The sequence below is a fragment of the Lissotriton helveticus genome, chromosome 6 (genome assembly GCF_964261635.1).
Source record: "Lissotriton helveticus chromosome 6, aLisHel1.1, whole genome shotgun sequence".
Classification (NCBI taxonomy): domain Eukaryota; kingdom Metazoa; phylum Chordata; class Amphibia; order Caudata; family Salamandridae; genus Lissotriton; species Lissotriton helveticus.
In genome coordinates this window covers 1,105,920,188-1,105,947,242 of record NC_136067.1, presented here as the reverse complement: position 1 = coordinate 1,105,947,242, position 27,055 = coordinate 1,105,920,188, and the positions used below count along the sequence as shown (strand labels likewise).

General features: G+C 45.0%; 1 protein-coding gene across 3 annotated transcripts in view; it reads right to left on the bottom strand.

Moving 5' to 3' along the window:
- Positions 1-26,435, bottom strand: part of BCL2L11 (BCL2 like 11) — a 170,295-nt gene extending 143,860 nt beyond the window's left edge. The window contains exons 1-2 of one of the 3 annotated variants that reach the window (XM_078648765.1): positions 25,960-26,435; positions 22,776-23,152 (exon numbers count right to left, since the gene is read on the bottom strand). In XM_078648765.1, coding sequence (XP_078504891.1) covers positions 22,776-23,139 — 364 coding nt within the window. In that variant the 5' untranslated portion in view covers positions 23,140-23,152; positions 25,960-26,435. Of the gene's footprint in view, positions 1-22,760; positions 23,153-25,959 lie in introns of all 3 variants that reach the window. The other 2 variants (XM_078648766.1, XM_078648764.1) reach the window with 2 other exon arrangements.
- Positions 26,436-27,055: the final 620 nt, after the last annotated feature.

The following is a 27,055-nucleotide window of genomic DNA, read 5'->3' as shown; positions in this document are numbered from 1 at the left end:
GTAGGTGTGTGTAACTGGGTGTGGCAACTGAGATATGTGGGGCCTTGCTTGTGTCATGCCTTGTAGGTGAGTGAGGAACTTGAAGAGGGCGCAGAAGTGGATCGCGAGCCAGTTGGGCTCCTTGAGCAGCTTGGATATGTAACAGTGGAATAGGAGTTTGTGAGTGAGTCTGGCTGCTGCATTCTGTATGACTTGGAGTCTTCTGGTGAGTTGAGAGGTGATTACAACTTACATGGTGAAGTAGTCCATCCTGCAGGTGATGGGGGGTCCTAGCGAAGTTGGAAGGGCTGGCTTTAGCTTTGAGTGCCACCAGACAGAGTACTAGGGGGGAATATTCCCCCATGCATCTGAATAGAAGCACTCTAAGGAAGGCGGAGTGATCGAAAGGCCAAGAGCATGAGGGAAGAAAAAACATTCCTCTCGGTAGAGCCAAACACCACTCTTGATATATTTAAAATAATTAGTAACAATATGTCTAGCAGGAATCTGGTTTGTCAGGGCAGACCTATTAAATGTGATGTTAAATACTCAGCTGCACCCAAGTTTACTATATGAGCCAGGTTACGAGAAGAAAAGGCAAAACAAACGAACAAGGTAGTGAAAGCCTTATCTTTTTTATTTTAACAAATATCTAGAAGTGAGAGTAAGATAGGATACCAGAACCAACAGAAATAGTAAATATTAAAGCACCTATTCCTTTCCAGAAACCAGTTTTGACGTGTCAATGCCGCAAATGAGTCAAAGCATTAGACGGTCAAAGTAACGAAAGGCAGACGACAAACAGCATGACTCCCACACTCAAGAGTTGACTCACAATGTTCAAACCACATTGCATCAGAAAGCAATATAATTCATGAACGAGAAGGACAATGTGCCCTGCCACAGAAACAGTTCAGGTTCACAGAGAAAATTTGCTTCCAAATGCAGATGTTTGCCAGAAGAATTATTAACTTCTAGTCATAAACGAGGCCAGATAGGATTTAGACTAAAGACTAATTATCGTAAATATTATTTTTTTTAAAAAGGCACAGGAAGGACAGCATAATGCTTAAGGAATCTTTGTTAGTCACAAAAATTCTGAATAGAATTCGAAATTAAAGAGTTTATTCAGTGCAATTAAGTTGTTTTATTAAGCGATTTCAAACTTCTTGGACATTATAGGACACTGATGTGAATGTTTGAATAACAAATGATAGGATCTGCACCTATTTATGTTAACGAGATCAAAAAAGGTGAAAAGACCTTAAATTAGATAATTCGAGCATGAGGTGGTGTGCATAATGAGGGTTCTGAAGGGCAAGCTGGTTATTGAATTTATTTTTGTATTGAGAGGCTTTTTTTTCAGTCCCTTCCCTAAGCAGCGAAAGAAACAGTGCATGCCAAGAATTAGGATATACATTGAGCCGACTTTCAGATAGGTCCTTTCTGGTGGTGGTTTCATCTAGCACCCATTAAATGACCTTCTAAAAAACTTGAAGACAAGAGAAAACCGTTTATCAGGGTAGATGGCACTTAAAAGTCAATCATCTAAGGAGTCCATGTCAATAGGACCACTTCTATAGTTATTAACTCAGCACAATTACAGAAAGATGGCGGCATGCTTTACAAGGGTCAACAAGCCAAAATACAAACAAGACTTGGAAGACATTTCCACTAGCTTATTCATCCGGGGCATGTTACCAATTTTGGACTTAAAATGGGCGATGGGAAGAGCAAAGTTATCTGCAATCACACACCCAAAATATGTTTTCTGCACTGTGGCGTTCTTAAGTGATTAGTCAATGATGGCAAATCCTGCTTGTTTGAATAATTTGGGATGTCCTGTATCTGTGCTGCACAGAAAGTTGTTTGGAACTTTTTACGTAGTTAACCTGACAAATGTAAATCACAGGCAATCCCAGATATGTATTAATCTCAATAAAAATTAGTGTTCATAATTTGATACAGAAGCCATCTCTGTAACCCAACGGTAAACCTGGTCGATATACTGTTTAAGTGTGCTTTTTTGTAGCAAAAAGTGTGTGAATTCCGTACACTTGGAATGTACACTTTACACAGGAGTGAGACCGTGCGGTCCATTACGCCTAACAAAAGAGGCATTAGCGTGGCTTTTTAATTAGCAAGAGCGAGGCGAAGAAGGAGGCTAGAGACTGGCAAAGGCCTAGCAGTGTAATCCCTTTGATTTCATTACCGTGAAAAATTTATTGCACCACCAGAATATCCAATGGGATGTGGACATGTTCACTGTAAGCTAGTAAGTTTTTCCAAGGGGCCACTTCCTAAATATCATATAATTTGTAGTGGAGCAAGGGTATAGTTGTACCTCAGTAAGTTATATGTAGTTTTGATGTCTTTTCCCTTCTTTTGCGCAGCTTACGTATTTGTTGAACAAAATGAGTTTTAATGCCTGGAAGGACAACTGCTAAAGACCTACTACTTTTAGCTGACAAAAAGACCATACCAGGTTTATGAAAATCATGTTAAATGTTTTAAAAGAAGTGTAAAACAGCTTTCCAGAAAGTCAAAACTATGACAAAAAGATGGAAAGGTACTTTGTCCAGACAGCAATTAGATGCTCATCCAGACAATTGTAATATACGGTCATGTGACGGTAGCTGTTTCATCCCCAATTTGTTAATCCTCAAAAAAGCCTTCCCCAGGCTCTGGTGATCACTACCCGAGAAACTATTCCTTTGTCATAAATATGCAAAATATTTTTTTTTCCTATTGGCATGAATCAACACAAATGTGATAAATAAGAATAGCGCACAGACAGTAGGCTGTTCATTAAAGGCATTATACACATGTCAGATTGCCAACATTACGGTGCGTTTTTTTTTAATCTAAAAAAAAAAATACACTCAATACATAATTTGGCGAGGTACAGACATTTACATTCTAGTGCATATCCTAGGCCCCTTATGCACTAGACTGTTATTCTTTCACAACCTGCAATACTTATGATATTGCTGGAGACATCTCTGAAGGTAGAAAGATCAAATAGAACTCTGTAGTGTGCTTTGATTTTCAACAGAATCCACCTATCTTCTCTGTCCAGGTAGAGAGAAACTACACATACAATTAGTAGTGGTGCTTAAAACTAACAGACAACTATGCCTGTGTGAACTGTTAGTGTGAATATTGTTGTAATTTCTAGACCTCCATTTACGGACACAATTTCCCTAAAAAATGAAAAGTTGGGTGGTCTTGAAGAATTTATGACAAGAAGCATGCCAGCCTCAGGAGATTCTAATATTGGTAGAGGATAGCAAAACATCTGTAAAAAAAAGTATTTTAACCAAGTGGTGGTGCAGAAGTCCCAGCTATTAAGTGCTGTTTCAGTTGTGTGAGGGCTGCTTGACTGTCTACTGCCCAAGAGGCACAATGTCCCCAGAACCTCTCCTTTGGTTGTTCCAGAAGTGGAAAAACTGGTTCTATAGTATTAAAAAGTGTGGGTCGTGAACAAAAGACCTTGGTTTCAGGTACTCAACAGAAGGTACAAGCGGTCCGGGAAAATTCTTACATTTTAGAAAGAAATCTGCTCCAAGATTAATGTTGACAGGTTCAACAGAAATCTTCCTGCCAGAAAGCCAGTAATAATGCAATGAAGAGAAAGTAATTATTCATCCAGGCAATGAAGACAGAAAACAGGCAGCCTAATTGGTGAACCACGGCATTCCAAACACTGCAATGAACCAACATAAGGCGTTCTCAATTGTCTGCTGAGAATTTCACATAATTTTCCAGCTGATCTTAGCATGACAAGCTCAAAAGAAATTTTCACAGATATGTAATGACTGTAAATTGACCACTAGTACACAGACAAGTCACTTGCCCAATTCATTTTCTATGCCTAGATACACCTAAATTTAGTTGTCTGAGGTTTAGCTTATGGCCACAAATATTGTGGTGGAACCCAGTAAAAGGAATCTATAAGTGTCTACACCTGATCTATTTCCAAAGTGTTATCTTTGCGATTTCTTGCAGTGCAGGGATATGTTATGAAATATCAGCACTTAGGGGTGATTACGATTGCGGATGAACTTCAGTCCGTCCGCAAGTGTTTCGGGAAGTGGGACTGCCCACCTACAAGGCTGCGGTCCCACAGGGCGAATTACCATGTTACTGCCACCACGGCGGTCGCACCCCCTATATTTTACATTGAGGCAGGTGCCGCTGGCAGCAGCACCCGCTGAAATGTAAAAACGGCACTTATTACATTTCCCAGCAATATGTGGCAGGCACCATGCAATGCCTGCCACATGGTGCAGGAAAATGTAGGTGGGCACCTCAAAACCAAAGTGCCCGGGGCAAAAGGCCTCCCCCAAAGTCCATCCCCGCCAGCCTTTCCATGGCGGGTGAACTGCTATGGAAGAGCTGGCAGGGATGGACCATCGTAATCCCTACGGCGGTGCCTGGTAGGCACCACTGCTATTTCACGGATAGGGCGGCCCTCTGCCGCACCGGCGGGCTCAAGGAGCCCATCGGATGTGTGGTGGTCGGAGTTTCTGACCGCCATGGTACCGCCCGCCACAATATTATGGCAGGCGGAAAATGGCCTCACAATGGAGGTGAACCAGTCACCGTTAGCCTGTCGGGGCAGGTTCACCGCCATCATAATCAGCCCCTTAATATCGTAGTCAATTTTATTGTATGGTTAATTAAAACCTTAACAAACAAGCATAAAGACTACAAGTGTTCAGCACACAAGACTTAAAACAGCCCAATATTAGGAAATACAGAACAATATTCAGCACACAAATATTAAAACAGTCCACTGTAAAGACTGAAAGGCCAATACAAAATACCAATTGCAAAGCAGCATTTTTAAAAGGGTCCCATGTAAATTGGGGGAGCGTTTATAGCACAATCAGTCGAGCAATGAATAAGCCCATTAACAGAATAGACCGGGAGTATATCACTTGCTTTTCAAGGCCAAAACCAACCCAATTTAAAACACACAGTACAACTGAAATGCAAAAGAAAGTTTAACAGCTCCCAAACCGACTCATTGTAAAAGCAGACAATACATTTTAAAATACTTAGTGCAAAAGAGCAATTTTGAATGATGGCACAATGTGAAAGCAAACGGAACAATATAAAGTAGCAAGTGCCAAGCAGCACTTTTGATCGGTGCCACATAAATCGGGCAATCTTTTTGGCTCGCTCAGGAGAGTGTCGCCTTTGGCCCCAATAAAACACAGGAGCCAGGAGTAAGTTTCAGGCACGTCTTTATTCTACCATGCCATACTCGTAACTAACGTGTACCCTTTCCTTCCGCCCTCTGCCCACGCCCCTTCCTGCATTGCCTGCCCTGTCCCTAGACAGAGGTCAGGCAATGACGATACGACACCTCCCCCTTTTGTACAAAGTCTTACTGTCTCTCAGATTTCTTCAATGAGGAGCGTTGGCCGTTTGGGCTGTCGTCTGGGGCGACTGAGCTGTTCCGGTGTCCTGGTTCGGTGGCTAATGAAGTCTTCATGTCTTGCTGGGCTAAGATGATCTCTGTCACTGTTTTCACTTTGACTCACTGAGTCAGTGGAGAGCTCACGTGGCTGACTCTCATCGTGGCTGTTAGAGTTACATTTCTTGAAGTGTGAGATATTGCGAGTTATCTGTTTGTGATCAGCCTCTGCTGTGATCATGGTCCCCTTTCGACTACTAACTTTCAGAGGATGCGCGAGATAGCGACTGTCCGCTTTCGTTCTTCGGTCACGCCGAACCATCACCCAATCTCCTTCTTGGATGTCAGTGTGTTTCGCACGTCTGCGCCGGTCGGTATAGGTCTTCATTCATAGTTTCTTGTCATGGTCTATTTTGACTAGCGTGTCGTGGTCAACGTTCACAGTTTGAGGTTGGAGAGCACTGTCCAGTGTGGGCAGTCGGGTGCGAGGGATTCTTCCTAGCATCAAAGTGGCTGGGCATTGGTTGGTAGTGTTGTGGGGCGTGTTGCGATATGCCCGCAGCACTTCATTCAGAGCTTGTTGGATATCTCGACGAGCCAGTTCCACTTGTTGAATCGCTTTCTTCAGAGTTCCCATAAAGCGCTCCACCATGCCGTTAGCTTGAGGACATAGAGGTGTGATCTTCCGGTGCTTAAAGTTAAGGTGTCTTGCGAACTCTGCAAATTCGTGGCCATTGAACGGCGGCCCATTGTCAGACTTGACTCGCAGCGGAATACCCCATGCCGCAAAGATTTCATCGAGAACTGGGATCACTGTGGTCGCCTTGGTGGATGACACTAGGTGCGCAAACGGAAATCGGGAGTATTCGTCCATGATGACGACAATGTACTGGCCTGATTTTAGAGGGCCGAAGAAGTCGATGGCGACCTGCTGCCATACTCCTTCTGGTAGCTCTGACATTTGTAGAGGGGCTGGTGGTTCATCACGGCTCACTAATTGGCATGAGACAGTCCTTGAGAGTGGCCTCCACCATCTGATCAAGTGACGGGAACCAGACACGCTCCCGTAGGGCCTTTTTGGTGGCACTTATCCCTCTGTGACCTTCATGAGCAAGGTTGATCACTCCTTGCCGTAGTCTTTGTGGAATCACAATCCTCCCCCCTCTCAGGAGCAAACCATCTGCACTGATAGACCGCTCTTCTTGGATGTGCTTGAACGCTACCAGTTCTTGGACACACTGACTAGAGTTCTGGGGGTTGTCTTTCACATGTCTCCATGAGTTGCTGCGTATAAGATCTATGACGTCTTGTAGGACAGGATCTTGGATGGACGCTTCCCGGATCGCCTCTAGGGTAACTGTAGGTGGACAGGCAGTGTCGATGACAAAGTGAATATACTCTTCTGCCAGCGAGCACTTTTCGCTGGTTAGTGTCTGAGGGTGTCGGGACATGTAGTCTGCCGGATTTTCTGACTTCCCCGGTTTGTGGACAATGGTGTATACATAGTCCTGGAGACGTAGTCCACATCGTTCAATGCGTGGAGGCATCTTGGCTTTGGGATTACCAAAGATGGTGACAAGAGCTTGGTGGTCCGTAATGATGGTGAAGTGTTTGCCGTACATGAAGAGATGGAAGTGCTCGCAGGCCCACACCCCCGCCAGACTCTCTTTTTCCGGTTGGGAGTACGCCTTCTCGGTGTCGGTGAGACTGCGACTGGCATAGGCGATGATGTGGCGTTGTTCTGAGTCCTCCTGATACTGCGCCAGAATGGCGCCCAGGCCCACCGGGCTGGCGTCAACAGTAATTTCGGTTCTTTTCTTAGTGTTGAAGTATGCTAGGTTGATGGCAGAGCTGACAGTGTGTTTGATTTTGTTGAAGGAGTGTTCATAGGCAGCTGTCCACGCAAATGGCTGGCCTTGTTGGGTGAGCTCCCTGAGGGGATAGCTGATGGTAGCGTAATCCCGAATGTAGCGTGCACAATAACTTGCCATTCCAAGAAATGAACGGAGGTCACTGACGTCTCGTGGTGTTGGAGTGTCTGCAAGGGCAGGCACTTTCTCTGGGTCTGGTTTCATACCATATTTGGAGAAGATGTGACCATAAAATTTCAGTGTCATCCTGTGGAACTCGCATTTGTCTGCGTTCAGAGTTAGGTTGGATTTCAGTAGTGCGTGGCATACTCTGTCTAGAGCGATGTCATGTTCGGTCTGGTCTTTCCCGAACACTAGGAGATCATCGCTGTAATTGAAAGTATTGGGGATCCCTTGGATTACTCGCCGAATAGCTTCTTGGAAAATCTCGGCGGCCGAAGAGATGCCAAAGTTCAATCGCTTGTAGCGGAAGAGTCCTTGGTGGGTTGTGAAGGTCGTGATGTAACGTGACTTGTCATGTAATTCCAGCTGGTGGTATCCCTTATTAAGATCGATGTTTCGAGAATACCGTGGCTCCATTAAGACGAGCGATCATATCGCTAATGTGTGGTCCTGGGTGGCGTTCTCGCTCGATAGCCATGTTGGGCGCGCGCATGTCCACACACAGACGCACTTTGTTGTCTTGCCCTTTCTTAGGTACTACCACTACGGGTGATACCCACGGGGTTGGCCCCGATGTACGCTCAATGATGTCTGTCTTTGGTAGATCTTGGAGTTCATCATCTACAGCTTACTGTAGGTGGAAAGGCACTTTCCTGTGGTGTTGCGCCACTGGAGTCACACGCTCATCGATGTGTAGTTTTACCTTGAATTGATTGAGCTTTCCTAGCCCTTTGAAGAGGTTCGGAAACTTAGCGACAATGTCTGGGGCATCTTCGGTCATGTAAAGGAGTTCCACGAGCTTCAATCTTTCAGCCGTTGGCAGACTGAGCAGGCAGTCAGCCAGGTCCGGGCCTTCGAACGACATGAATATAAGCTGGAATTTGTCGATCCTTGTATGATAGAGTCGTGCTGAAACGGCCTAGGAATGGCAGTGGCTTTCTGAACATCCAGGTAAGTATTCGGACAGCTGCAGGTTCTAATTTAGGCCGTGGTTTCATACTTTGGTATTCCAGCGCACAGATGTAATTTAGAGAGGCTCCCGAGTCTAGGACAAACTTGGCGGGATGGTCTCCTATTCGGATGTCTAGTTTCGGATATTTCTTTAGCCGGTCCGGGTCTAACACCATACAGATATATTCGTCACTGTCTTGTGACACAGGCGTGGGTGATGATGACTCACTGGATGTTGATCTCCGTGATCGATATGAGCTTGCAGAACGTACGCTCGACCGGGATGAACTAGAGGAGCGTTCTTCTCTTCCTTTCACTGCACGAGCGTGATGTTGCGTGATTGATCGAGGCGTGGATGATCTTCGCCTCGATCGTTGAGTTTGACAGACCACTTTGAAGTGATTCTCCCTGCCGCAGCGATGACATCGCTGACCGATAGCCGGACACTGTCCTGAATGGGGATAGTCCTGGCCGCACCTGTAGCACGCTGGTGCCGTTTTGCTGGACTTGGTGTGTCGCGACTCCTGCCGTGATGACGTCCTCCAGGAAGTTGCGAAGCGTGTCGGCTTGCTTGGCTTATGATGGTCTGTCCGGTGTTTCTTCTCCTTGTGTGCTTGCATTCTGAATACTTGTTCCTTCTTTTCAGTCTTGTTAGTCTCCATCTTCCATGATCTTCTGCTTGGTCGTTGATTCGTGTCATTTCTTCGATTACTTCGAGAGTGTAGTGCTTCTTCAACAGTCGCCGGCGCAATGATTCGGATTAGCAACCTTCAATTATGCGCAGTCGCAACGCGTCTTCAATGGTGAAAGCGTCGAACTCGCAGTGTCGAGCTAATAGCCTGATGCGCACAATGAAGTCGCACATGTGTTCGTCTTTTTCTTGGGCGGCTATATTGAACGTGTAGCGTTTGTAATCTAGGTTGCGTTTGTGTAGAAACCTCCGGTCAAGGGCTCCCTTTACGTCATCATAGGAGGCAGTATTCGCATTAGGCAGTTCTTTGATGATCTGCGCGATGTCTTTCCCCACCAACTTTCGCAGGGCTATTAATTTTTGCTTGGGATCTTGTACCTGAGACCCGGTCATATAGTCCTCAAAGTCTTCAGCCCAGCTCTTCCACTTAGGTCCCATACTATTGCCGGATGTCAACTCTAGAGGATCTGGTGGCCGCAGATATGGTACCCCCATGAGTACCTGGGGGGATGGTGCCAGCGGTGGTGGGGTATCCGGAGCTGCTGCTCCTCCCCCTGAAGCACCTGTCGAGCTAGTGACAGACATTTCCACTTAATGAGGTCACTCAGCTGGCTGTCGTTTAATTTAATATTGCTTGGCTTCAACAGTGCTTGTTTAGTAGTTTGAGTGTATTAAATTCGATATTGCCTGACTCCAAGATGGCCGACCTCCGAAATTCAAGGGGTGTCCATGGCCGGTGCCTGACTTCAAAATGGCCGCCATCCGGGACACACTGTATTGCTTTTAAACCACTGTTTCTTTTCTTGCTTTCATGCCCATTTATTTGAAATATTCGGGTTTGCCGGTTATTCCAGCGCTCGGGACTCACCCTCACGCCCTCCGCTTCCAGTTGGCAGGGTCAGGAACACTCACTGGTGCCTTCCGCAGTTTCGTGCCGTTTTCCGACTCGGGCGTCATATTTTATAGTTTGTTGGGTCAGGCAGTCTTGGTGCGTCACCGGCGCTGCATGCAGGCAAAATCCACAGTTTCGGAGTCGTCGCGCTCCCAGGCAGCATCCGACGCGATGTGTAGAGCGTCTTTCACTTTTCGCGCTCTTTCACGTCGCCGGTAGCAGGCTGCAGGCTCTCTGTTATCGGGCCGTACACGGACGGCTGGGGCGGTCACAGCATGGAATGGGTGTTCAGAAATCCCACCCTCGTCGCCAGTGTCCCCTTTGGCCCCAATTAAACACAGGAGCCAGGAGTAAGTTTCAGGCATGTCTTTATTCCACCATGCCATACTCGTAACTAACTTGTACCCTTTCCTTCCGCCCCCTGCCCACGCCCCTTCCTGCATTGCCTGCCCTGTCCCTAGACAGAGGTCAGGCAACGACGATACGACAGAGAGCAGTGTGCAAAGATCAATAACAAAGTAAACATAACCAGCCCGTTTTGAAGCCCACCGGCCAATTTTGAAGCACACAGTACAAGAAAGAGTGCCATATTCAAGACAAGGTTTTTGCACTGTGTCGTATAGTTCGGGCCTTTTTAAGCACAAACCAGCCCATTATAAAAACAGGCAATAACTGATTACATGAAGTTTTAAAAGTTTTGTTTGTATCATGCTGAGGGAAGAAGTGCAATGTCATGTAAGAAGTATAGGTAAATTGCAGCACTTAGGGCCCGATGTAGGTAAATCTAATTTACCACTTCTAAAATACCGAATCATACCGATTCAGTATTTAAGAAGTGGTAAATTGGAGGGGGGGAAATTTACCGATTCTGTAAATACCGAATCGGTATCCCCCATTGATTCCTATGGGCCTTGAAGCCCATAGGAATCAATGTGGAATACCGAATCGGTATTTACCGATTCGGTAATTACCTATTCTTGCAAGGGTGCAGGGGGTGTCACTTTGACACCCTCTAGCACCCCAATTACAGGCTTGTGTGCCATGTGGCACACAGACATGCCCTAAGGGCATGTCTGTGTGTCACATGGCACAGGTGTGCATGCACAGAAGTGCATGCACACCTGGATTCGGTATGTTACCACCCAATTGATTGGGTGGTAAAATACCGACTCTTGAAGGCCTGTGGCACTCTTCAGAGTGCCACCTACATCTCTATTTACCGATTCTGTACATTTACCGATTCGGTATTTTACCGAATCGGTAAATTTACAGAATCTGTAAAATTACCGAATCTGTACTTCTGTAGCCCCCTACATAAGAAAACCGTAATACCGGTCGGAAACGGCCGAATTCGGCCGTTTCCGACCGGTATTAGGGCTCCTACATCGGGCCCTTAGCATCTTGCCATCCGGTCGAACTTAACAGCTTTGATATTTAATACAGTGTTGGTAGGATTCAGACTGGCTATTACTGCCTGCAGGCAAGTGCGAACTTATAAGCAAACAAAATCATTTCGGAGAATTTTTCTTTGCTGCAACAGGGAAGGACAGATAAATAAAATGTGAATTAAGGTTCCTTTTTCTGGCTGCAGAGACGACATCTTGTGTTATAGAGTTCTGGGGGAGTCATGCCAGGAGGTGAGCTCGCATATTCTACTCTCCCAGTCTTAGTGCCACTAACCTGGCCATTATCTACAGATGTATGTGCAGGGAATATATTTCCATTGTTTTCTAGGTGTAGGAGTTGATTATTAACAATGCATGAAGTGCTTGCTCAGTGTAGCCATATCCTCTAGAATTAGCACTTAGCGATTTTTCCTAAAATTGTAGAAGTTATACTAGCTCTCTTTTCCCCAAAACATGAAGTATATGAAATGCAACTGTAAATGTGTGAAATGTAAAGAGTTTATGTAGTACCAAACTGGAAACTCCACTAGATGTACACAATCTTGTATCTACACCTAGCACCCTACACTCCCTTGCTCTTTAGCCAACTCTGTGCTGTTTAAGTAACAATATATGCATATAGTGAAGGACTGGGATTGATCATTTACTGTTTTATTCAAAGAAGTGACTTCAAATCCTGCGATCCCTATGCCAGTTACATCTGTACTGTGTAGATCGCAATAATCAACCATGATATTTTTTTTAAACCATCATTTTATGACATTGCTATGATCTTAATGTTACGGTTTCCTTTGAGCACAACATAAAGTTCTAAATTGTTCCCCATGTATGGAATCGGCCCTTAATTTACACTGCTATCTTAAAAAGCATCCTCTATATTTCTAAAGTTCAGCATGAAAACTAACAGTTACTGAAAACTTCTGATTAACACCTTTCCATTTCTCTTTCAAGTGACCCTTTCCTGAACTCCATTCTTCCCATGCCACTCCTCTCTGATCACAACCCATGTTTGTCGTTTGTTTTAATCTTCATTAATGTATTTTGCAAGTTGTCCACAAACTCAGTTCAAAAACCACAACCTCTTCTTTCTTGAAAGTAATGCACCTGCAACCAAACAGTACCCCAGTCTCATGAAGAACACCAATTGACCCCACCAGCCATCTGCATGAAATGCCTCCTCTTCTGGTGCAACTAATCGTCTCTCTAAACTCGTTTTTATTTAATCTACCACAAAGAAAATTGAGTGAATGAGTAGAATGGTTTGTTTGAGTGCACCAAACTAATCCCTATAATCCACAATAACCAATGACACTGGATTATGCACTAACCTTGGGTTTCAGAGCAGCATGCTGTCCCGCTTTCAGTACTTCAATGCCTCATGAGGGGCAGCAAGAACCATATAAATAAAACTGAAACGTTAATTTGCCAAGACAATCTTTTGTTTCAAAGTGGCAATTGCTTAGCTACAAAGTAGACAGCCTGGCCCAGCCACACTACTCGCAGTGAGCAACGAAAAATATTTTCTTAATCTTTGTGGTCAAAGCCCATTTTGAGAGCTGGGGATATGGTCTTTATCCTCACTCTCCCACAGCTAAAATTGCATCGTTGATTGGGAAATGCGAGAAAGGGGTTATAACACTGAAGAACCAGTGTTTTTCCTTTGATTCTTTTTTTATTTTCAACAAGAACTGCTTGATGATGCTAACCAATACAATTACACACGGCCTAGGTACATTGGCCTAAGTAAAGCACTTCCGTGCCTCATCAGGGGTAGTAAGTGTTATATACATGCAATTACAAATGCATTCGGCTGGATAAACAGGACAGCTGAATGTTTTGAAGGGAGGTACGTTGAGGGTCTGGCTTAAATATACTTAGTTTACTATTGAGCAGTACACAAGTCTTAGATGTGGGGAATAGAAATGTACAAAATTGTGCTGAGCTCTGATCGACATGATTAAGCGGAGTCCAAATCTTGGCCTCCAGATGCGAAAGTAATAGCCCTTGTTTGATTGGAAAAGAAGTGGATCAGTGGCCCTCTAGAGTCAGTAATATTATCAGCATTCATCGAGTGCTCCCACTTTAGTTAGGATGAGTTAAGTATTGTTAAAATAAATGTCAAGAATTCATGGTGGACACACTATTTATTATATACAAATTCTCATAAGACAAAGTGAGCTTAAGTTATTCTATCCTGAAGGGAACAACTACAGAAGAAAGACTGCTTGGTGCCCCAGTAGCTTGAAGGCAAAGAAGGAAGTATATTAAAGCACATTTTGGACATATTTGGCATCAGTGCACTAGAGATACAAGATGGTCAGAGCTAACATTGTCCGCAGCCTCACGCCTTGGAGCGGCTGTGCCGGGTCACTCACATTAACAGCAGTTACACTGCCACATGTGACAGGAATGCCGAGCCAAGCCATCTTTTGCCAGCAAGCTGCTGCCAAGAACCTGGCAGTGATCCTGTACTAAGTTTCTGCAGACAATTGGAATCGCAGTCAAACAAATAAGAAGGCTATGGAATTCAGCGTTTTTTATTTTGTGTATCTAACAAAACTTCTGCTGCATGCATAAGGCAGAATAGCTCCCGGTGAGCATGAGATAGCAGCTGTTAGTGCCATACAAATCCTCCATGAAAAGTCTACAGCAGAGGTCCACACCGCTGCATACAGCAAACATTTTAATACAGCCATCTGCAAAGAAACTACGCACAACTGTCTTAAACATATGGCTCTATGCTCTGTTGTCATCTACTGAGGCATTTTTAGGTCTAGCCTAGGCAGCACATGCGCGGTCTCTTCGTGACAAGCTGTTTCTACCCTGTGGGCTTAGAGCCCGCCCATCGTTTTTAATTTGTTGCTTTGCGTGTCACAAAGACTTGCTACACTGTGGTCAATGTTTGTTATCTGTCCCTCCTTTTTGTGTGTTGACCCTTCTTCCTATGGCGCATTCCCAATGACTTGTACTATTGCCCTTTTATACATGTACGTTTGTTTAAGCACACTAAATGTTTCTTTTATTTCTGCCAGTGTTTTCACGTCTGCTTTTCTTCCTGTACATGTTTACCAGACGGTAGTTCAGAAACGATTGCCATTGTACTAATAAACGTACACATCGGCATTTGTCATTTTTTGGCCATTCCGTATTTTGTTTTCAATCTGCATTTTTGGGGGTTTTGCCATTGTTTTATTTTGTTTAAGACAGGCAGAGACTCAAACCTCGGCGCTCGAGGTGCATTGCTGCTTAGTTTACATTCTTCAAGCCCGGAAATCTTCTCCAACCTCTCTTCTCGTCTAAACTGGTCAATGTTTTCGTGTAGTGCTTTGGTCATGGGTTACCCTCTTCTGAACAATTTCAGTTTATACACATTAGAGAGCAGTGGTTCATAATTGCTAACTTGAAAAGCAAACTTGTTTTGCTGACCGTATTCATTTTGGATGCCGTTCTCCTAATCACAGTGCTTCTTAATGGGTTGTGCTGTCCCTGGGTACAACCTTTGCCACTGATTGGTCAACAGCTTGTAAAGCTCTCCCGCAACTGGATTACTAGCGCTCAGTTTCTAGTAGAGGTTTGTTGGATTTACATCTGCATTACTGCTATTTGTCAGGATCTTTGCCTTATGGCATCCATCTGTGTGAGGTAACTGGATTCTGTTAATGAATGTGGGGATGCTGGGGAATCAGTGCAGTTGATGCAGTTGGAGGGTACTGTGCTGTAAATAATAAAGCTACTATCTTGAATCTACTGCCTGGCGTTTATCTGAATTTAACAAGTGGCGACGAGCAGGAGCAACACCTGTTACCCCTTTTACTAATACAGCACAGGAGCAGTGTTGTCTCCTACCGAAGCCGAAATTCTTCTCTACAAGGGATTATTTGGAACTTACTGTGTGTCTTCTCGGTTCCAAAATTTGGAGGAGCTGTATTGGTCACTGGTACTATATTTTACTTTTATTTTCACCAAGAGAATGCTGTTACATGCGCTGACTGGGGCGTTTGAGGGCAGTTTAACTTTATGCGGTGGCTGTTTATTCAAGGAATCTGTGCCTTTTCCTTGTGTGTGTGTGTCTATGAAGTTCCACGCTTGATAGAGCGGCATCCTGCTGGGTTTTTACAACTCTACACAGTTTTGTATTTGCTGTTTTGACGTCATGTCGGAGCCGCGACCGTTTGTATAATTTTTCAAATTACCCCTTGCGCGCTGGCTCTCTTTCACGTGCTCCACAACAACGCGCCTCCTTCTGGCATTGTTCTCGAAGAACGCAGTGAGCTCATCGAGCTCTGCCTGCGTTCTGAGTGAAGACTAGTGCGCGTCCTGCATTGTTCCGGTGTTCTTTAGGATTTCCTGTCACAGTAATCAAGCTCTACCTTCGATTCACTGGAGCGCATCCCGAAAGCAGTCTTTTGGTGGTTTCGTTCAGACCTGTGAGGTCATCGTGTTCACTACGCGTTTCTTCTAGAAACCAGAGAGTATGGTGGGTCAGTGATTTGCACACTTGCAAGATGCAGATCGTTTCTGTGATTTGCACACACACTAAGTGCACACATACGAAGTGCAGATTGTTTTACTGATTTGCACACTTCTGAGGTGTGGATCGTTTCAGTGATTTGCACACTCTTGTTTTGGCAGATTCTCATGGTGCAGATCATTTCAGTGATTTGCACACTCTTGTTTTGTGCAGATTCTTACATTGATTTGCACACTACTTGAAGTAGAGTTTGTGTTTCCACAGTGTATGCACTATTCAGGGATTTGTACTCCCTTATTTATGCATATTCTCACAGTGATTTGTACATTACGTGATTTGTGAATTGTACGTTAACTAAAGATTGTGGTTTTGTGTCATTCATCTTCAATCATGCAGTTTGAGCCTCCAACTAAGTTTCTGCAGAACAAGGGGGATCTACCCATTCCCTGGATTTGTTGGCAACAAGAGTTCTTGACATATATGAAGGCTATTGATGATGATGCTATGTCTAATGAGCGCAAGAGAAATATCCTCCTGTGTTGTTTGGGTTCAGAAGGACAGTTGATCTTTCGCTCTCTACCACAGATTCCTATGGAGCGGGAGGTTTATGATGAGGAAGTTAATGTTTTTCAGGAGGCACTGTTAAGGTTGGAGAATAGGTTCAAACCGACAGCTAGTGTGGCTTTCAACCGGTTCAAGTTTTACACCAGAGCACAAGGGAGTGAGGAGAGTTGATGCGTTTCTAACTGCTTTGAGGGAGTCATCGTTACGTTGCAATTTCGGAGTGATAACTGATGAGATGATCAGGGATCAAATTATAGTGCATGTGAAAAGTAGGAAAGTGCAAGAACAATTGTGGGTCATGGGGGATCTAAAACGGCAGGATGTGATCGCCACGGCCAAGGCATTGGAACAATCTGAAAAGTGAATGAAATCTCTGCATACGTCAGAGAAAGTCAACAAAGATGGCGTTGATGTGGTTTGTGCAGTAGGTGCGGATGGTGCTTCTAAAACCTGTGGGGGAGTGGTTAAGAAAAGGTATGAAGAATCCAATAGGACTACAGCTGACAGAGGCAACAGGTGTGAAGGAGAGAGATATATCAAGGATGCAAAGTTTTCATGTTATTTCAGTGGTAGTGCGCCTCACATTGCTTCCTCACCTCCTGGTTCTGCTATTGGGAAAACATGTGTAAAGTGTGTCAGAATAGGACATTTTGCCAGGGTGTGTCGTGATTTGAGGAGAAGTATTAATTTGGGTAATAAGAGTAAGGTATTGTACCTTGCAAGTGGAAGTGTGTGTGATGAAGGGAAGCTGGAACATGTAAGAGGGTGTGTGAATGAATGTGAGGGAGTCAGAGGGGTGGTTGTGTCTATTTCTGATAGGGTAGCGGATAATATGGAGGAGGTTAAGAACTCCCCAAAGTGTGTTGTGAATATTATTGGTGTTGTTAGAGCCGATGGCGGATTCTGGGTCACCATGGACGATTATCACTACTGAATATTTCCTTCATATATTTGGACATGTATGGAGTGTGGAAACCTTCAGACATCATTGCCGAGTGCTTTAATGGGAGTGTTATTGACATTGTTGGATATGTTGATACTGAGATCCTGTTTAAAGGAAGGGTAGCGGATATAAAATTGTATGTGGCACCTAAGGGAGTGAATGTCCTTGGTTGGAAGGATCAGTGTAATTTGGGAACAATTCTCAACCCAAGGAATCAGGAACCAGTTTTGATAATAGAAGAACGGAAGATTGATAGAGGTATTGTGCAAAGTTTCCCTTAAGTTTTCATGGAGAGGGTGAGAAAATTGGAAGGTTATTTCCACATAATCAAACTCAAATCGAATGCTACGCCTGTTATACAGAAGTTACGCAATATGCCGATCAATGTGAGGGAGGATCTCAACAACATGTTGCTGGGAATGGTGAGTGAGGGGGTGATTGAAGAAATAGAGTTGTTCGAGTGGGTGTCTCCGATAGTTTGGGCAGGTAAACCAGACAATTCTCTGAGACTCTGTGAGGACAAAACTGCTGATATAAATCAGGCTTTTTCAAATATGCCATTAACAAAATGCCTCTGGAACTAAAGTAGCCCAAAAACGTCAACAAGCATTGGCAAAATTATCTACAAATAACTAGGATGAAAGGAGGTCTATATCGCTTACTAGAAAGTGCATGACAACACAGGCTGCCTTTTCTAGGGGTGGGTAGTTTTTCTAGCCAATCATAGGATTTATGGACATCAAGGTGTTGTATGGCGTTTTAGGATCCAAGCGAAATTTACCGATTCATGCCCTTAATTTACCGATTCATGCCCTATAGGTATAATTCACAGTGCCCTTATATAGGCATAGAAATCATAACCATATTTAGAAATAGCCCATGCTGTCCAAATACAGGCATGGCTACTTCCACCTGTTCCAAAAAGCCACAACGATTTCTTGGAAAAATCGGCTTAAGCAGTCAGGGACATCCCCTTGCTTGAATATTGATTTGTCCAAGAATTCATGGAGTTTTCAAAGAACTACCATTCCCTTGGGGTTCTTTAATGAGGTTATTATGCCCGACTTTACGTCAAACTAGGCACCTTCAAGGTATAAGTATGCCTACACTTGCTCTAGCAAACACACGGTGGTTCGGAGCAGCTCGACTATCTACTTGCCCAACGCAGCTCGCTACAGCAAGTGCCGAAGGAAGCCGACCCTCCAGCTGACGCACTGATCAAGAGGCTACATTTCTTTCTGCGAGAATCCAGCTCCAGTGTTTCCAAGCTCCCCTTGCAGGATGTTGGGAAATCGAGTCCCGAGACAGAGATACCAGACCTCCTTCATTCTAAAACCAAGGTACGGAGCTGATTAGACCCTAAAGAGAAATTTTGGATAGATTCTTGGCAAAGAAACTAAACCTATGCTACACCACACTTACTTCTTCCCTCATACTAGACTTAGGTTAGGTACATTGGGGTAGGCGTATTTTAGAAGCACCAGTTGAGTACTTTTAGCCTTTATTTATGTATGTATTTATCTATGGTTTAGAAACCATACAATGCTTTTACAGTATTATTTTATAATACTCTTCTTGCTGTACGCATTATACTTTGCAGCCATTATTACGTTTGTAGCAGTTCACTTTATTTGCATGAGAAAGAAGACTGTTCAACAAATCCTTTTTATTGAAAACGCCAGTCTCTCTATTTTTTCAGCACCTCTGATGAAACGAAGCATGCACGATTGACTGAGTAAAATATCTATCTATTGTTTCCACGACTGTGAAGATACGTTGATTCTTGGGGAAACAAAGTTGTCATGTTTATGCGGTTGTCAGAAACGAATCCCTTCTTGTGTATTCGAAAAAGTTTCTAGTGACCTCTGAGCTAGCTGGCACTCACAATTAAGTCTAATATATTCGATAGAGACCTAGTCGACCCAAGTCCTACGTCAAATCTATAGGATATATTATTCCAATGCGCAGAGCCTATTGGGAATATAGGAACTACACTACAAAGGCTTTCCTATTTATTTCCGGTCTCTTAGCAATCATTATAAAACTAGATTTCCGATTTTATCCTTTTAGCTCACTTACTGAAGTTGGACAAAGTCTACAGGAAGGCAAAAGCAATTGGATTTTTTTCAACACATTCGGGATCCAGGAGGCATGAGTGACATTTGGGAATCTCCTGCACGATTTGGGTGTGTTGGCTTGTGCGGTTTTTGGTCAAGGGCTGTTTGCTGGTAGTGCGGTTTTTGGTCAAGGGCTGTTTGCTGGTAGTGCGTTTTTTGGTCAAGGGCTGTTTGCTGGTATTGCAGCATCTCTTTCAATTGCGCGAAGTTTCTTTGATCATCAGTACAAGCATTAGCCAGTACCTTAAACGTGAACATTGTTATGACTACAAGAGTGAGGATGTAGCACAGACCACAACTGGAGGAAAAGCGGTGTATACCAAGCACATAAAGGGGTGTTAAGCGTGTTGTTGTTTTTCCAGCACTAATTGGGACATCCCAATGATTTGGGATTTGGAAGCGAAAGAGTCCGTTTTACAGAGTATACATTTTTGGATGAATCCTTTGGCTCCTCTGATTTATAAAAGGTAGCTAAGGCATCGGACCACATTTCATAAACATACTGTCAGTGCAGTTTTGCTTGTATATTTGCTCTGATCACAGCAGAAAGCATTAGCAAAGCAAATAGGTGTTGCCTATTCAAGATCTATTGGCTTTGTCAGTTTGTGTAAAAAATATTACCAAAGACAATAGATCACGAGTAGGTGAGACCTATTGGATATGCCAGTGCTTGTTTCCTATGCCGCTTCTATTTGCAACAGAGGCCCTTGCCCTCCCCTTCCGTTGTATATTCCTTCTTTAGCAACCATTACCCCAGGTCATTTGTGAGTCATCCCCACTACTCCTCATTATTCACATGGTTTCCCAGGAGAAATATCATCTGGATTGTGTACAGTCAGAATACAATTGACAAACAGGTAGATAAAATAATCTGGCTATTAATATGTTTGTCACAAGCTTTCCAGAAAAATGTTCACTTGTTACTCGTTAGACACCCAGGCTGCTAACATACTCCCTATTGCACAAAGATGTCATTTAGCCATAGTTATTCATTTTTATGGTTTAAATCTTTTATTATTTTCAACATCATAGAAAAAACAAAGAGACCACAGTCGCCATTTGGTATATTCGTGCTGAGCCATCTATAGGGAGCCTTTCTCAGGCGTAAGGTAGTGGCAATACAATCAAAGTCGATTGGGTAGAGGCTCAGCAGCAAGAACTCTAGGCCTCGGGTTCCTCCCCTCCCCCCCTTCCCCGTCACCCTCCCGTCCCCCCCTCCCTGTCCATCCCATCAAAGCGTGTAAAAGGAAATCTAAAGTGTTGTACGACATCCTACAATCACCAGGGTGGGGATGCATGCTATACCTCGGTTCGGGTCTGTCGCTTGCGCGGCTTAGTTTGAAGTTCCTCAAGCGGGGTGCCTGCTAGGCGTAGTAAGCGCAGGTATTGGAGACAGCTTAGCTCCCTGAACTCTCCTGTAAGCAGAGTCAAAAATGGCCGCCACAGCGCGGCGAACTCTTCTCCTCGCCCTGCCTTCGCCAGCAATAATTTCTCCATCCCTAGTATCGTCCACAATCTATGTAGCCAGCCGGAGTGTGGTGGGGGCTGAGTAGTCCTCCAGTGTGCCACAATGTTCTGGACAGCAGCCCCTAACGCTATCGCAATGAGCCGCCCCCTCCTAGACTTCAGGGGATACATCAGTGTGTTGGGAAGCCCGAGCAGGATATAGGCTGGGAATCTGGGGAGTTGAGTGTCTAAGTGGGAGTCTATGTCATCCAGTGTTGAGTTCCAGCAGGGTTGCAGGCGATCGCAACTCCACAACAAGTGTTCCAGCGTGCCAAGCTACCCGCAGTCCCTCCAGCAGCGGTCACTTATGCGGGAGTCCCAATGGTGTAAGCGTTCTGGTGTGTGGTACCAATAGGTGGCCACCTTGGTCAGAGTCTCAGTGAGACCGGTGTGATAGGCTGAGTGTCTGGCCCTATAGTATATGCCATCCCATTCCTTATGCGTGAGCTGTCTCCCCAGGTCTCTCTCCCATCTGACCCTCCCTGCGTTGTATGTGTATTTGTTGGTGAGGAGGAGTTGTTGGTATAGGTCTGAAATCAGTTTCTTATCTGAGGTGCGTGTCAACAACCATTTTTCGTATGGGGTGAGAAGGCGCTGGGCACCGGGTCTGGCCGTCGGTTGTAGGGCAAGAGTTATTCATTTTTAAACATATTTTATCACACTTTGTGGCATTGCGCGGTGCAGCCACAAAACAGACAGGAACTGGCATCTGTGGTTTCTAGAGAGTGACAAATGTTAGGCTGCAGGTAGAACACAGTGTATCTCGGGGGCATAAGCAGGCTGCCCAGAGAAAAGGGGAGATAACTCCAGATAATTTGTCTCACCTAAAGTACAATACAACACCAACAGACTTAAATCTCCAACCCACAGAAACCCTTCCCAAAGTATATCAATACCGTTGCTGTTCTTTACATGATGGTTCTTCTCATCGAATTTCGAGTAAACTTCTGAGGCGGAAGAATACTTGCAACCTAGACAATGAGTTGTGCTAACTCTCTTGTCATTATGCATCTTGTGTGGTCTGTTTGGGATGTCTAGCACAGTTCAAATGCGTTTTGGTACTAGGGGGTGAAGGGTGTAGACAGCATAGCTGGGTGGTTGAATGCGTTGCCAGTTTTAATGGAAGGAGATATGTATGAAGTATAATTAAAAACTGTATTAGTCAGCCTGCCCCATTAAAATACAAACAAAAATGCTTAAACTACATTTTACAATATGGAAAACAATTGCCAGGTCAATATCTTACATTGCATGTTAATTCTAAGTTTCTTTAAAGCTTCCTTGACACAACTTTATATTGCACAATTGGTGTCTGTTAATGCCACCAACCAGGAAAATGTGTGCGTCTAGTAGTGATTTACTATGTCAATAAAATAGGTCCTATATTTTACTTTTTACGGTTATCATAACGATGACATAGCAGAAGTACACACCACTTTTAAAAGCCACCCAGAATGTCTATAAAAAAAGGTTCCTGCAAATACTTGCACTTCCACAACTCCAATCCTTTTTATGAACACAGCTCCCCTTTTCAAAGGCCTTTACCATCTAAATGTTTAAGCAGCCACTCCTTCTCAAGCTCATGATAATCTGCACTCTGACTGATGTAGCATTCCCTACCATTTTACAGTGAAGCTAAGAGGACACCAATGGAAAATCAAGTAGCACATAGACCAAGCAAGAAGAGAAACGAAAGCTAATTGCTTATTTCACTTTCCAGTGCAGCTCTGGACGTCACATGAAAACATGCACCACACATCACGGTTTCCATACATATCTTACCATCAGTTTGCTTACCCATTGCACACAGGAAGTGGTTGAGTGCTTGACAGGGTGGGCTGGGCGTCTGTGTGGATTTGTCACAGCTCAAAGGCACGGGGCTGCGGTCCGTTTCAGAGAAATAGCCACTAGAAGAGTTTGAGAGCACAGAAGATCCCCTCATTAACATGAACAGTGGCGATCTCGTGGCAAACGGACCGGGACTGCTCGGTGGCCCTGGCGGGCTGAACGGGTCACCAGAGCCCAGAACATTACCTGGGGGCAGGTTCTGTAATGAGGGCGGGGCCACAGCTGCAAGTCGCCGCGACCTCGGTGGTGGTCGGTGGTGGTCCCTTTCTCCACTTTCATACACCGACTTTAAATCCGATGGTGGCTTTGCCATTTGGTCGAATATTCTGAAAAGCAAAGGTGTTGTGTCAGATATCAGATGAAAAGAAACAAGACTCAAATGTGTGACATAAAGACATACCAGGAAACACAAATAGTTCCTTGGGCTGGCCCAAAATAGGGCCATGAACTTTTCTACAACAAATTCTGCCACCACACATTGATAAGATTTACAGAGAGGGCTTGTGGATGGCAAACTTCCATAAGCTGGCACCTATGTCAATCTCAAAGACAGAAGCAAACGACGCCACTTGGCCAAGACCTTTACTGCCGGCAGTCTAGTTCACGTGGGAAAGGAACTACTTTACTGTACAATGGCTTAGCTACCGTATGCTTGTTTATGCAAACGGGAATGCCGAAGAGCACAAAGCTGGTACAAACTCCTCTTACCCTCGTGTGGACGGCTGGGATCAGAAGCTGTTCTAGAGCCCTTCACCTAGATGGCATGGTGGTGCACTGACCAGCTGCAAAATGGCACACTGTTTTGCCATTGCCCCGGTGAGTAGCTCCCATTCAAGACCTGTGTTTGGCAAAACATTACTTTATAGCGGCTGTCGCAATAAAGGGGCTGGTAACAGGCAGACACTATAGGCCTCATTCCACATTGATCATGCAAAAAGTGTTGAAGAAATTGGTCTGTTGTGGCTTTTCATAATTAGAAGCAGATGCCTTTTAGTCTCAGATCGTTAAAAAACTGTCTCTCTAACTCTAAAGTGATAGAAAGTAGAATTCAAACCTGCAGATCACGGGTTACGGCGTAAAAAAGGTGTGACCTCACCATACACACTGTCAAAGCTATGAATGGGATGCTTATAATGCGCTGTTTACCAGTTGGTTGTACTGTACTTCAGCAACAAAGAAAAAAAGGTCAGAGCAAGCTACTAGAGAACAAAAGCGCCAGACAGCATACTGTTAAAAAAAAGCTGTACAAAAGCGAGAGCATTTAATTTCACTCTTCTGAGAAGGCACTAACAAATACTTGTTTCCCGAAAACAACGGAGCTACGAAAATGGCTGGGCCATTCTGCAGTACCACGGAAACGCCGGAGTGCCTGGGCCGGCTGCAACCCTTTAGACCGCCGCAGGCTGGGTTTTCCAGTTACAAGTTTCAGACAAATTAACCAGTCTAGCTGGACGGTCAGGAAGAGGCTGCCAGAAGCAGTGCTCGAGTGGAGACGCATAGTAGCGCAGCACGCGCTCGATACACTTCCTTACACCGCGATGATGCTGTTAACCCTTCACGACATCATTAACACCATTGCAAATAAATTACAGTGTTATATTCCAGGCGTCAAATGAGCTGTCCCTCAGTCCTAAATAAACATCCATCGCGGGAGGGAAAAAGAGCCCAGTTATTCTGAATAGAAACGGCGAGTAAAGTACATCATGTCTGTGTAAATACGGCACACACACTGATGTATGTTCATGTTCGCTCATCCAAAGCGGTTTGAACAACCTTAGACCGCCACATGGAAGGTTAGTCCATGAAAGAATGAAGCCAGATCATTTAAATGTCTTAACACCCAATCTGTCCCTCTCCAACCTTCAAAAACTGCATCGAATCCTTCCCCAGCTCCCTGACCTTCCTCGCCACAGGCATTAAATGTGAATTGGAGAGAATGAACAACCAACCAAGCGCCTAGAAGATTGACATGCACCAAAAACAATAGCCTGAGACTTAAACCTGGATCGATAAACCCAAGCACGTATGCAAACAGTGGCACATTCCTGGACGAATCATCACTTACACCGACAACAACCACACGTACGACCCACGATCACGCCAAAACTGGTTGGTGGATCGTTTTCCTTAGGAGAGAAAAAACACCGGCTAACCCGCTGCTGAAAAAAACTCTTAGGGCAGTGCAAACACGCCAGCCCGCGAAAAACACTTGAGCAAGGGGGGCAACTCTGAGATAGTAAGGAGAAAAAAAAAGACAGAGAAGGATCCCAACAAGCAGAGAAAAGACTTACTTAGCGCACACCATGCACCAGCAGCACATCACTGGCTCAAAATCTGCCAACACCATTATAGCCATGCGCACACAAGACACACTGTTTGTAGACAGTGGACAAGCCTAAACTCCCCTCCCAACCATGAACATATTCTAGTCTGGGACAACCCACTGTTTGGCAATACTGAGCAGAGGACTCCAGTTCTATGAGAAAATATACCCCTGGAACAGCACAACTCCGGGTCATAAACATGCAGAGAGCTAAAACAGCTGTTAAAGCATGGAGATCAGCGAATTACATATTCTACAGCAACACATACTGTGGCAGGTATGTAATCACTCATTAATCCACATGTCCCATGTCCTTTGCGTGTATCTTGCCACTGTTCTATTTTGCAAAGGAGGGACGGCTTCAAAGTGGCCAGGAGCGACAGACATTCCCGAGAGGAAAGGAAAGCGATTCCTGTAGGGAAGCTCGAAGGGTCATTGATCGTGGTGGGTCAGTAATCCAGGGGAGGAAAGGAGAGCATGGGGGATGAGGTAGCGTCTCCTAAAAATGCGGGAGGTGAGGGGTTAGGGGACATCGGCGCGTAAATGGTGCCAGGAGGGTAGCTTCTAAAACGGATAGAGAGACACATTGTGAAGGAGTGCCCCAATTCATTATTCCCATAGAGGGGGGGGCTCGTGATTGCCATGGGGGGGGTATGGGAGTAGGAATTGCCGAGGGTGATTGATACATGTAGCCAGTAGTCAAGACACATCTACTTGTAAAGTTTCAATCCTGACTTTAATCAAATAAAAAATGCATCCGTTACAAAAAGATGAGTGCTGCTTTCTTAGACCATGGAATTAAATGCTGACCATGAGCGGTGAATCCAAGGGGGTGCTGACTTCCAGAGGGCAGCAGAGAGTTCAGTGAGTCCGATCCAGGTGTTGACCATGAAAGAACCAATCCCTGGGAGCAATGATCCCGGCGGGGCAGAAAGTGATTCTTGGTTGAAGGGGAAGAGATTCCTGGAGGTACAGCGACTCCCGTGGGTGGGTTGGTGTTGAGTATCCTACAAGGCTCCTCCCACTAGCCTCCCTCAGTAAATTTGCTGAGACAGCAGCTCGGGGTCTCCGCGAAGTCGGTGTTCATGGCCAGAAGTAGACGACTGCAAACCCGGCCTGGGCAGACTCCCGAACAAAGGAGCGCGCGCCTCACGCAGCAAGCGTCCAGTGCTCCGCGGTGTCCCGTAAAGTTGAGGCGCAACTTACGTATCCAACTCTCACGAGCCCATCGCACGAGACACAACAAGAAAATGCCGCCTCCCGAGGCGCGAGACAGAAACAATAACAAGCTACAGGAAGCGGCGCGTGAGGACAGCTCGCAGCGGAGATGGGCGGGGGCTCTCGACCAGCAGTGACGTCCACTGCAGCTCAACCAATCAGGGCTAACTGGCAGGAACCCTACACGACCGGCCATGCTTGCAATTGGTCCTAGCTGTTCGTTGCAACTGGAGCAGCAAAATGTCTTGGTCAATCGGAGCAGTCACCGTCGGGCAGTCGCCCCGCCTCCCCTGGTTTCGCCGGAGCCCATTGTTTACAAACTGTCCTCACACGCACTTGGCTGGGAGTCGCGCGAGAGTCAAGTCCTAGTTTGTTTCCAGTAACCGGCCGCGCGAAATGTTCAGGGAGGAGGGAAATGGGGGACACCAAAAGGTCGCCGAGTGGGGCTACGGGAGGCGACGTTAAACGATGAACGGGCGGACGTGAATCACAGCTGTTGCTCTGCAGAAAAGTCGCGTGGAAGGGGCAATTCTCTGAGTGGAAGCGTCAATAAAATAACAGATATAGGTTACATAAGGGAACTGCAAAAACTGCAAAATAACCCGGGTACAACTCCAGATCGGATTTTCTAGGCTCAAACGTTCCGTCTGCCTATGCTCAAAAGAGCAGTCAGTCAACACATACGGTT